At 41.3% G+C, this 12,773-nt stretch overlaps 1 protein-coding gene across 11 annotated transcripts in view; it reads right to left on the bottom strand.

Annotated features, from left to right (window-relative positions):
- Positions 1 to 12,773, bottom strand: part of Ltbp1 (latent transforming growth factor beta binding protein 1) — a 400,428-nt gene that overhangs the window by 126,603 nt on the left and 261,052 nt on the right. For all 11 annotated transcript variants that reach the window (XM_042696612.1, XM_042696614.1, XM_042696613.1 and 8 more), the window contains 2 exons: positions 6,399 to 6,521; positions 41 to 208 (listed from right to left, as the gene is read on the bottom strand). In XM_042696612.1, the coding sequence (XP_042552546.1) occupies positions 41 to 208; positions 6,399 to 6,521 (291 nt within the window). The remainder of the gene's footprint in view (positions 1 to 40; positions 209 to 6,398; positions 6,522 to 12,773) is intronic.

Here is a 12,773-nt window from a genome sequence, read left to right as displayed (position 1 = left end):
CCTGGGAAGGTTTGTGAATATACATCTGAGCATGCCTTACCTGTGCCTGGAAGGGGACATTTCTCACAGTGTGGGCCCCAGGCCTTGCCCACACTACAACAGCAGAGCTGCTTGGTGAGGTGAACAGACAGAGGGTGCATACACTGCCTGCCGGAACTGACAAGTCGGTAGCAGGGCCCTTTCTCTTCTGAGATCACAGGGGGATCCGCTGCAGCAGAGAAATAAAAGCCCAACATCATACAAGAAACAAAAACCAACGGACCTTTCAAGCACTACAAAGATGCATCTTCAAGTACAGAATTAGAAGCTACACTTCAGACTACATTCCTCTAGAACAAATGTACCACTGTTCTTGGTTAAGTCCTTTGCCAAATACATTTTAGACTCTGATCATCAAATACCATGACCATGATTGTTCTTGTCCCTCTATGGATCCTTCTGCCATTTTAGCAAGCATTAGCATGTGGGCAGACTTCATCGTATCTATTGAAGGCCTTAGGAGAGAAGAGGCTCTTCTTCAATATGAAGAAATTCTTCCAGCAGACTCTCTCTTGATGGATGCTGAATCATCAACCCTTTCTAGTCTGCTGCCTGTCACTTGCCTTGAAAATGTTTGACTTGCTAGCTTCCAAAATTACATGAGCTAATTTCTTGAAATAAATACCAACTTCCTGTCTTAATGGAGAGGTGTGTGCATGTGTGTGCATGTGTGTGCATGTGCTCTTAGTCTGCAGTTGAAATCTCACGCATTGCACAAAGAAAATGTAAACATTTCAGGTACGTTATCATCTGAAGGAAAAAGACAAAAGTCTAGCGTGCTTATTCTTTCTTGACATCTTGTCCCTGGAGATCTGCTTTGTTGTTGTTGTTTTAAATTTCATTGTCAAGATAAAGTACAGAGGGGTTACAGTTACATAAGTAAGGTAGTGAGTAGATTTCTTATCGACCTTGTTACTCCCTCCCTCATTTTTATTTTGGAGATCTGTTTTATAGGCTTCTTCCCTCCCATCATTTCCTAAGCCAATTATTCACTCTAAGTTCTGCAACTATTTGGAATACTTTTCTTCTCTCCCCACCCCGCCACCCACCGCCCCTGAACAGTGCCTCCAACAGAGGGAAGGCAGGGGCCTAAGAGGAAATGGCCGAAGAGAAGAGGGAAAATAAAAAGAACATAAGATAAATGATGAAGATTCAGTGATGTTCTTGGACACACAAGTGGGGTGCTGGCAGGCCCACTTGAGTAGCTAAGAAAGCCAGGCTACTGTGGGCCAAAATCACTACTGCAGGAAGGAAAGCCCAACTTTAATGAGAAAGCAGGAGTGTTAGCTCTAATAGACTCACGATGCTTTAAAAATAATCTAGAACCATAGAGTCCAGGGCAGTAGGCACAAGCCATATGCTGCTACTTGGATAAAATTTAAATGAAATGCAATGACAAATTCAGCCTCATGTAACCAGTGGCTTCTGTATTACGCAGCACAGATGGAAGCCATCTATCTCATCCTTACAGAAAGTTCTCTTGGGTGATGTTGACTAGCTTACGATACAGGGAGTGTTTTCTGCTAAGGGCCAGAGAATAACTATTTTAGCTTCAGTGGGCCATATAGTCTCTGCTACAACTTCTGTTGTTTATTATAGCACACAAACAGCCTCACACACTATACGACTAAATGAATGTGGCCACGACCCAATAAAACTTTATCCATGAACTGTAATGAGCCAAGTCTTGATACAGAACCTTGAATCTGGAGGCACAAGTCTTGGTTTCCAATCTCAGGTGTCAGTTACTAGCTGTATGGAATTTATAAACTCTCCTAGCTTTGATTTTCCCATAAGTAAGATGCGAATAACAATTCCGATTTCATAAAGATTTTAGAGAAATTAAAAAAGAAGTCAAATACATAAATATGACTGTCCCTTGAAAAAAAATCCCTTCATTCATCTTGTGATCTCTGGACACATCTCTCTAACCTCCTTATTTCTGTGAATAAGCTCTACATCTACAAGTTGAGAATATCAGACAAGAATGAAGGTCAGAAGCTCTGTGCCCATGGCTTACATCTGTGATCCTATGTACTCAGGAGGCTGGGATCTGAGGATCCTGGTTCAAATCCACTCCAGGTAGAACAATCTGACTTTGAATTAGCAAGCAAAACCCGGACATGAAAGTATGGCTCAAGTGGTAAAACATCCACTTTGAGCAAAGGAGCTTAGGAACAGCACCCAGTTCAAGCCCCAGTTCTGCATATAACAAAACAAAATACAGCCAAGGTGAGGCTGAGATCTCTTTCTCTGTGTGTCTTTACTGAACCTACAGATATATCTTAACAGCACTCACCCTGGTGAAGAAATCTGCAGCTCAGAAGGTAGAAAATCTTCCTACTGAAATCCCAATGGCTATTTGACTTCCCTTGAATTTGCTCTGTAAGACCCCAAGCTTTCCACCTTTCCCCATAAGCCAGGCAGAAGCAGGTTGGGAGAACACTGTCTCAGCATCTTCAGCCACAGACAGAGATGAGGGGCGGCAAATGTTAGCATCCACCTATCCCCTTCCTTTCGCGGTCAAAGCCCAGGACAGTGAGGCACAGGGGAAAAGGGAAGTAGCTGCAGCTTTCAGCTAGAGTTAGGAATTCTGAGGGTGTTGGGCTTAGGTGCACTGAGTACTGAGAAAGCCTCCCAGGTTCCTAGGCCATTGCCAAATGCATTGTTTTTGGAGGTCACACAGTCAACCACAGCTCTAATGGCCTGGACATGCCTATGTCAACGCTGCCTAAGCAAATCCAGCCCTTGCCATGAGGAGATAGAGCTCTACCTGTGGTTTATACCTTTTGAGAATATATATTACATACTGAACATAACTCATCTCTGTGTGTGTGTGTGTGTGTGTGTGTGTGTGTGTATGTCTGTATCCCCAAGACTATGTAGGTCACCACATCTTTCCAGATTTTTTTGTTTGTTTTGCTTTACTCTAGGAATATCACCTTCTTCCATGACCCCTTCCCAACTATCTTCAGACTTCTCAGAGTTCACCAATAATCAGGCTGGATTGCTTCCAATCACAAATTCTAAAGTAACTCTATCTCTATCTCGGTGATATCCTGAGTAGTAAATTTAGAGGAGAGGGAACCCCATCTGCCAACTGAGAGCCAGTATAGAGCCCAGGTTCCAACTAGTTCCAGTTCAGAAATGAACAAATGGCTCTGAATACTTATCATTTCAGCTCTTGTAGCTGAACCATAAAATCCAATTATTTATTTTTCAAATAAGAATGGATGGTTGTTGAATCAGTACAAAATTAGTTGGGCAATGACAGGGAAAATAAATGCTAAGGAAATGTGCAAGTGTTTCAACATCCCCATTGGCAGGTTTCTACAATCTCATTAAAACCTGGCTATCCGCCCTGAGCTCTAGACATCAGATCTAGTCCATGTTTCATAAAACAGTCCACAACCAGTTCTCCAAGTTAATTAATCTGCAACCTTCAATGTAAGCATTTTAAACAGACTGTAAGTCAACTTACTTAAGAGGGGGAAAAAGACAGAGAGGCATTTACCACAAATTTTATATCCACACTCTACAATCTTTTATATTTCAATTATGAAACTATTTAGAATATTTATTTATGTAGTTCCAATCTGCCAAAAAATCATCTCTAAATTTTCTGGATATTGTCCACTCTGTGATTTTTGGCCTCAAATTCTCAATTCCTTTTTTCAAATGTACCTTATGAACAAACTTTAAAGTCTAAGTTTACCACTCCTCCCCCTCCAGAAAAAGCCCTATCATTAACTGTCTGCCTGCTTTCACATCAGAGCTGTCTGCAAATCTACACAGGGAAAAAAAGGACTTACCTGAAAAACTTCCTAATCTGCATTTGACAGTTTTTAAAGGAAAATAGTAGTAATTAGTAACAATGTTTCAAAAGATTAGACAGATCCACCAGACAGCAATAAAGGGGGCTGCTTTTTCATTTTACTACTTTCGTCTTCATATCATCATGGCCATTATCATCATCATAGTCGAAGGTCAAGTTTAAAACAGGGTCAAGGAGAATGCAGCTTTGCAGATACCAAACATAAAAGCAATTGGAGGACATACACAGACAGAATTGCTCTCAGTGCTACCCTGTCCTTTAACAGTATGAAAATCTGTAGTGTTTTAGCTACTTTCATAATAGTAGGTATGGTTACATGAAAAAATATATAGAAAACTTGGGCTGGGTGTGTGGCTCAGGTGGTAAGAGCATCTGCCTAGCAAGCACAAGCCCAGAGATCAAACCCCAGTAGAAGAAAGGGAAGGGAAGAGTAGGGGAGAGGAGGACAAAGAAGAGGTGAGAAGGGAGGGAAGAGAGAAAGAAAAGAAATCTGTGAAGTAACACATTAAGTACTCAGGCATTTGGTGTTTTTGGAGGAAGATAGGGCAGGATATTTGAAATAGAATGCAACCAGAAAATCTAAAATCTAAAATGTGAGAGTTCAGCAAGTGTTCTCCATACTTTTCCAACTGACTACAGTGAAACCTCATAAAATTAGAGTCCAGTGACTCAGAATTTGGAAAATTTAAAGACAGAAGCTGAGACAAAATTTAATCCAGATTAAAGCATGCCTATATATTTATGAAGGAAAACCCATGCTTTATCTCCCAGGTATACCTATTATATTTGTCTTTTCCTTCCTTCCTTCCTTCCTTCCTTCCTTCCTTCCTTCCTTCCTTCCTTCCTTCCTTCCTTCCTTCCTTCCTTCCTTCCTTTCTTCCTTCCTCTTCTTTTCTCTCTCCCTCTTTTTCTTGTCCTCGTTCTTCTTCCATCTTCTTTCTTTCTTCTTCCTATTATTATTTTTTTTGGTGGTAGCACCTGAGTCATATGCCCAGCCTTTTGTGCTTTTTCAAATTTTAATTATTTTCCATATAGGGTCTAATACTTTCTGACAATCCTCCTACCAATTCCTCCTGTGTAGCTGAAATTACAGGCACAACCCACCACACCAATTTGTTTGTTGAGATTGGTCTCACTAGCATTTTGCTTGGTTGATCCAAGATGTAGATCCTCCTGATCTACATCTCTCAAGTAGCTAGGATTATTGGCATAAGCCAATGCCGCTGGCCATGGACTCTTTTTCTTTTGTTCTCAGCTGTGGCTATTTCCCACTCTGAGTTTAAGCCATTACATTTTAACAAATGCAATAGAAAGCTCTCATCTATCCATTATTTCGGCAGACAGGTTGGCTGGTCTTCTCTCTCTTGTCACTTAAAGAGTTGGTCCATTTCATTTAGGTTATATATTTGAAGGTACAAGGTTGGGTACAGCTTCACAGGACTTGTACCCAGCACACACAGGGTTGGGGTCAAGCCCCCTGCTAAGCCCACCCCTCAAAAAATCAAGGGTATAGAATTGTTAATTATCCTTCACATGATCATGGAATTTATAATAACATTCCCACTTTCATTTCTGATTCTAGCAATTTGTGTATTTTTGTCCTTAATTAGCTTGACTAGTGGCTTATTGATTTTATTGATACTTTGAAAGAACCAGACCAGCTTTTGGGTTCATTGCTTTCTTTCTTTATTTCCTTATTTTCAATTTCACTGATTTCTGTTTTGGTGTGTGTGTGTGTGTGTGTGTATGTGAGAGAGAGAGAGAGAGAGAGAGAGAGAGAGACAGAGAGACAGAGAGAGAGAGACAGAGAGAGAGAGAGAGACAGAGAGACAGAGAGAATATATGAGCATATGCGCTAGTCCTAGAGCTTGGACTCAGGGGTAAGGTGCTGTCCCCAAGCTATTTTACCCAATGCTAATGTTCTACCATTTGGGCCACAACTCCACTTCCGGCTTTTTGGTGGCTAATTGCAGATAAGAGTCTCACTGACTTTTTTTTTGGCATAGGCTGCCTTCATACCAAGATCCTCAGATCTCAGTCTCCTGAGTAGCTAGAATGTTAGGCATGAGCAAGTGGCACTCATCCTCCAGGCTGATTTTTAGGTGTTTTGTTGTTGTTGTTGTTGTTTATTTTCATTTTTTTGGCAATATGGGGGATTAAACTCAGGGCCTCATACTTGCTTGACTTCCATAGCTTGTGCTCTACCTGAACCATGCCTCTAGCATATGATTTTGCTGGCTCATTGGATATAGAGTTTCATGGAGTTTTCTGCCTAGGCTGGCTTTGAATTGTGATCCACCAGATCTCCTAGGTAATTAAAGTTAGAGGCATGAACCACTAGCACCTGACCTTCTTGTCATTATAACTGACATATTTACCTGCATGGTTGTGATATTCCATTGACAACTGATTATTTTCCCTTCTTTCAGATAATCAAAGACAACTGATAAAGACCAAGCAAGCAAGAAAGAAAGAAAGACAGAAAGGAAGAAAGAAAGAAAGGAAGAAAATCATAAGTACTTACGAACACAACTTGAAAAGGTAGCATCTGGCCCAAATCCTCTTTTGCAGGTGCACCGATAGCTGCCCATGGTATTCAAACACTCACCATTGGGGCACACGCCTTGCAGCTGACATTCATTAATATCTGTTGGAAGGCAACAACCCTTCAGAAGAGCAGCAAACCACACAAGTACGGTCTACTAACTTTCTGTTTCATTACAATAATCTCCTATAGTACATACATACATACATACATACATACATACATACATACATACATACATATCTAGAGAGTGAGAGAGTAAGAGAAGAGAATGTGGCAGGTATAAGTGACCTAAAATTACTGAATATTTATTGAGCATTTACAATTTGAGTAAACTTTCCTGTACACACTAAGTCGTGTATTATGAGTAATAAAAATGATAAAAGATGGGCCTTGCCAGACAGAGTGTACCTGGCAGTCTTAGAGTAGGTAAGATATTATAAAACACAGTCATAAGGTAGAGTCTCATCTTAGATGTTCTGAAAGCCTAGCTGAGCACTAAAATATGGGAGAAACATTCAGGTTAAAAAGTACAGCACAGTTAATTTTTTTTTTAAAAGGAAAGTATAGTTTATCTGCCAGAGAACTGCATAACCTGAAAATGTCCTATTGTAAAGTTCTCTAAAGAGACAGTCAGAGCGCTAGAGGGTGCTAACTTCAGCACTGAAGAGAAGGTAGGACTTTGGGGTGGGCATAGCTTGAATGGATGGCAAGGGGAGGAAGAGATATTTGTTGAGCGGACACACAAGCGTAAGCACAGCGATTTGCCAGGGGAAAGCACACAGGGAATGGTGAGTCAAACACCGGATAGAAACAAAAGTTCAGGAAGGTGAATAATTAGAGACAGATCTGGTAAATGCAAAGCTAAGTTTGGATCCAATTTTTTTTTTTTTTGGTCGGTCATGGGGCCTGAACTCTGGGCCTGGGCGCTATCCCTCAGCTCTTCAGCTCAAGGCTTACACTCTACCACTTGAGCCACAGCACCACTTCCAGCTTTTTCTGCTTATGTGGTGCTGAGGAATCGAACCCAGGGCTTCATGCATACAAGGCAAGTACTCTACCACTGAGCCACCTTCCCAACCCCTGGATCCAATTTGATGTAGCACGGGGATTACCCTAAGAGTCTGTGAGCAGAAGAGGAATGCAATGGAAGCCAGACTCTAAGGGACATGCACCTGCCCAGCACGTGACTCAACAAGACTATGTCACAAGTCTCATCACTGAAGCAGTGGTGACAGAGAAATTGGGAAGCTAAGGACAGAATGATTCTTCTTCAGAACAAGTAACAAAGCATAGTTCCAGACAAGGTGACACGTCACCAGAAGATAGGGGAGAGGACTCAGAGGTGGTGGAGGGGCTTCAGAGGAAAGAATGAACACCACTGGGTTTGTGGAAGGAAGTCTGAAGGGAAAACAAAAACAAAAAATGAAAACCCCAAACTCCAGAAGATGAAGAATTCAGTGTTGTAGATCAAGATCATATCAAGATAGTTGAGCAGAGTTTTCTGAAGTGGCAGAAGATTCTGGAAGAAACAGAATAAAGAAGCATTGGCTGGAAATGGAAATTGGGATGATCCACTTACACACAGAGGTCCAGAGGAAATCAAAATGACATAGGGGGAAAAGATAAATGTGGGGACTTTGAAAACAAACTGTATGGCCACATGCAAAGAGGATTGAGATCCAAGAAAGAATGGGCTTAATTAACCACTTTTATTTGATCCAGTGTAGAATAGTTAGCTTAATAGTTAACAGACACTGGCCATTAATACCATAATTTAAAATATAGTTACATTGTTATACCATCATTAATTCTCCTACAATTTACTATTTGTCTTTATTAATTATTATTATTATTATTGCCAGTCCTGGACTTGAATTCAGGGTCTGAGTGCTGTCCTTTAGTTTTTTTTCTTTACTACTTGAGCCACAGCTCCACTTCCTGCACTTTAGTGATTCATTGGGTAAGAGTCTCACAGACTTCTCTGCGCAGGTTGGCTTCCAACTGTGATCTTCATCTCTCAGCCTCTTGAGCAGCAAGGGATGAACCACTGGCTCCCTGCTTAAAATACTAATTTTCTAAATTAAAATTAACACAATGATATAAAAAAATTCCTAGCAGAGTCTACACAAAAGAAACAAATACACAGGCAGACATATGGTTCATGCTTGTAATTTTAGCTGCCTAGGCGGTTGAGATCCAAGGATCGCAGCTTAAAGCAAATCAGGGAAGGAAGTCCATGAGACTCTTAACTCCCACAAAAAACAAGGAAGTAGAATTGTGGCCCAAGTGGTAGAGAGCTAACCTTAAGTAAAAAACAGCTAAGGGATAGCTACTGGCTCTGTGTTTAGCTCTAGTACCAGTACAAAAACAAAACCAACACCCCAATAAACAAACAAAAAAGACAAGTCCCAAATAAATTATTAATAATCAATTGTTATTTAAACACAAATATATCATATTCTAAGAAGGTATAGTTTCTGTGTATACCTATTTTATCCAAACCACTCAGTTTTTGAGTTAGCATCACTAATGACTCTATCTTCATGACACGCAGATGATAGATGAATGCATCTTGGCCCTATCAGTTCTACTGCTCCATCTTGAATACTGAGGGAAGCTGGCTGCTGGATGGATGACACTTGGCAGGACATCTCAGTGTTGGATCATCTGATTATCCATCATGGGTGAATCATGCTGTGATGCTCATTGATGTGTGGCATGTAATTGAAAATACTTCCCTATAACTCATTCTTCTTAAGAAAACCACCATGAAGGGCCAGGAAGAGGGCCAAGCCCAGTTGGAGCTTGCATGATACAAGCAAAGCCCTTATCATGTTCCAAGTGAAACCTCAAGTTTGGGTAGTCAGCCAGTTGTGGTCAAAAAGACTGGACAAAAATCTGTTTCCCCACTTCCTCTCCCATTACCACTAGTGTGAGACTGCTCTCTTCTTTCCCTGTTTGCTCATAGTGCACTTCACATACCATGATCACCTCTGGGGACCCTCAAGAATTCCCTGTTAGAAGATTTCTAAGACTGCTCCTTGCCAGTCTTGGTGCTGGCCCACAGGTTAAATGCCTGGTTTATAACCTCTGCCTGGAGCCCTCTTCTGACGCCTCCTCTTTGGTTCACCTCAATACAACTCACAGCTCAGAGCATGATGCCATGGGAATGAAAATAGAAATTAATATTTTTAAAACAACAGCATCCAATCACACCTCTGGGTATGGACAGGAAAGTCCACCAAGAATGGGAACCCTATAAGATTCAGTCTAGTTCCACTTCTCTGATCATAATCACTACTGCCCCCAAATGGCCCTAGGAATGTGGAAATATAGATGATCTTCCTTCCTAACACATATCAGCGTGTCCCCCAAAACCCTTCCAGTGGCTCATGCCTGTCATCCTTAGCTACTCAGGAGGCTGAGATGTGAGGATCCTAGTTTGAAGCCAGCTCAGCTAGGAAAGTCTGTGAGACTCCAATTAACCACCAAAAAACTGGGAGTAGAGCTGTACTAGTCTTGAATGTAAAAAGCTACAAGACAACACCCAGCTCCTGAGTTCAAGTCTTAGTACTGGCACAGAAACCAAAACCAAAAAGCCAAAAACAAAAAACAAAAATAAAACCCAAACAATAACCTATGAATGTTCTCATACATACATACATATTTGGAAGGTCTCAGTGCTCACTACTTTGTATATATCTAGATGCTTAAGTCCTGGGTCACTAGAGAAGACGTTGTATTTACTTTAGAAAACTCTCAAAAGTGTTCATTTCACTTTCCATTCCCAGGACTCGTCACCATGCTGGAATGCAATGTCATCTCCCTGTGCCTTTCATTTACCCTTCTGTGGGTGAGGGGTGGTGTGAGGGCCAACACATGCTCCTTTATTTCTTGGCCTTCCAACATCACAACTCCCTAGTTTACACTATGAATACCAACAGGAATGTTCTTGCTCCCCCTTCACACTCAGTGGGAACCAGTCTGAGACCCCAAGGGGAAGTGTGGTGGTCTTGCCTAGGACATATTGGGTTGTCACAGGGCTAGGGGATGTGAAATGGATGGTGGACGGGTGGATGGATGGATGGATGGACACCAGGGAGTGGTCTTCACCATCCTGAAAATGTGATTGTCCTCTGGGAAAGGAGTCTTCTCCTCAAGGCCAATAAAGTCCCCACTGAGAAGCACGGGCTTGCTGAAGGTGGGCATTCTTAATTGGCAAAAGGCTCCTCCTGATGGAGACAGGAAGGGTAGGTAAATACAGTCACAATGTTCCATACATATAGGTCATAAATGGAACCCAGAACTTGAGGAGGGACTGGGCTAGGAGAGATGGGAGAGGATGATAGAGAGGGTCTCAATGATCAGGATGCATTGTAGGGGGAAACTAGGGGAAAGCACAGAAAGGGGTGATAGTGTTCAAAAAAAGAAATGCAACTGGTGACCTGATTATGAAATGCTAATCCTCTGCACGGCCTCTTACTAACAACAATAAATTTATATTTTCAAAAAGATGCATTGTATTCATACACTGACACGTTGCACGTTGAACTGAAACCCCTCTATAGAGCTACTCAGAGATAATTTTTAAAAAGAAAAGAAAAAGAACTTCATTACAAAAACACCTTCTTTCTGAAGCCAGGAACAAGAAGAGGTGGAGGTGGAAGCTGAGGACAGACTGGAAGGATTTGGTTTACTTGACACCGTTTCTGTACCAATAACTTATAAGTTCAACTCTGCCAAGCATTCCATTCATGAACTGTTGCCATCTAAACTGTACATAGAGATCCTCTGCATTTTTGTCATTGCCTGCTTTGTTTTGGTTTATGAGTGGCTAACAGTCAATATCCTGAGTGCTAAAAGAATATTAAAACCAAAAAGCTCCTCCCTCACGGAGAATCTCAGAAATGAGTAACACGAAGTGAGGTCGTCAAGCTCTCTAAGTCCTTTCTAAATAAACTGAAAGAAATTAGAGATTAATCATAAAACAAGACTTAAATGGAACATGTAAAAGAAGATGGAACCAGGCAGATCTTTAACGATCCTAGGAAACATAATTAGCAAATTGTGAATTAGGATTCTCCTCGGATTTCAATTCTTAAGGCTATGCGCTTTGCTAAGAACAGCTTCCACAGCAGTGCAAGAAAAAGAAAGACTTCTAACTTGATTAAAAAACTTATAACTTCCTAAATAACTTCCAGCTGCAAAATAGAATACAGTTTTCTGAGGTCTCACATTTTATTGGGTCAATAATATATTCTGATTACATCAAAAGTACTTTACTATTAGGTTTAAAAAATAAATAGATAAATAACAATGGATTCAGTAGCTCCTTCTACAGAGACTACTGAACTTCCCTTGAAAACTGAAGTTCTATTCTTGGCAGAAATGGCATGACCACCCCACATAGCTGTGCATTAGGGAAAAGAATAAAGGCTGAAATGCAGTCTGGAGAAGCTGTACCCCAGACTCCCTATTTCCACCCCCAAGAATTGCCTCAGGCCAGGCACCAAGTCTCCAGAAACAAGGAGAGAGGCTCCAAGCTGCTTTTTTTGTTAGTTAGTTGTTTGCTGGTCATGAGGCTTGAACTTTGGGCCTTGGCTCTGTCCCTGAGCTTCTTTTTCTCAAGGTTAGTACTCTACCACTTGAGCCACAGTGCCACTTTGGACTTTTTGTGAGTAGTTTATTGGAGATAAGAGTCCTACCGACATTCCTGCGTGGACTGGCTTTGAACTGCAATCCTTAGATCTCAGCCTCCTGAGTAGCCAGGATCATAGGCATGAGCCACTGGTGTCTAGTCCAACCTGGTTCTCTAAAGGAAGCAAAATCCCTGGGCCTGGGATTGAAGGGAAGATTCGCATCTGCCACTAATGTGCTAAAAAGTGAAAGGTGGCTCATCTATACCACCTACCACATATTAATTTCAAAAATACAACATTAGCTGAGTGTCAGGAATCTATCTATACTCAGGAGGCTGAGATCTGAGGATTGTAAATCAAAGTCAGTTTGAACAGGAAACTCCATGAGATTCTCATCTCCAATTAACCACACATATACACACATAAAAAAAAAAACCAGAAATGAAGCTCTGGCTCAAGTGGTAAAGCACTATCCTCAAACACAAAAGTTCAGGGACAGTGCCCAAGCCCTGAGCTCAAGCTCCAGGACTAGCACTCACACACAAAAACTAATATAACACTGTTCTTAACCAAGAACTAGTGGCTCATACATGTTGCCTTAGCTATTTAGGAGGCTAAGGTCTGAGGACTGAGGTTCAAAGCCTGCTCAGGCAGAAAAGTCTATGAGACTTTAACCTCTAATTAACAAGCAAAAAACTGGAAGTGAAGGTGT

This window comes from Dipodomys spectabilis, unplaced genomic scaffold (assembly GCF_019054845.1).
Source record: "Dipodomys spectabilis isolate Male_0828 unplaced genomic scaffold, ASM1905484v1 ptg000210l, whole genome shotgun sequence".
NCBI classification, from domain to species: Eukaryota; Metazoa; Chordata; class Mammalia; order Rodentia; family Heteromyidae; genus Dipodomys; species Dipodomys spectabilis.
This window is presented reverse-complemented; position numbering and strand designations above follow the sequence as displayed.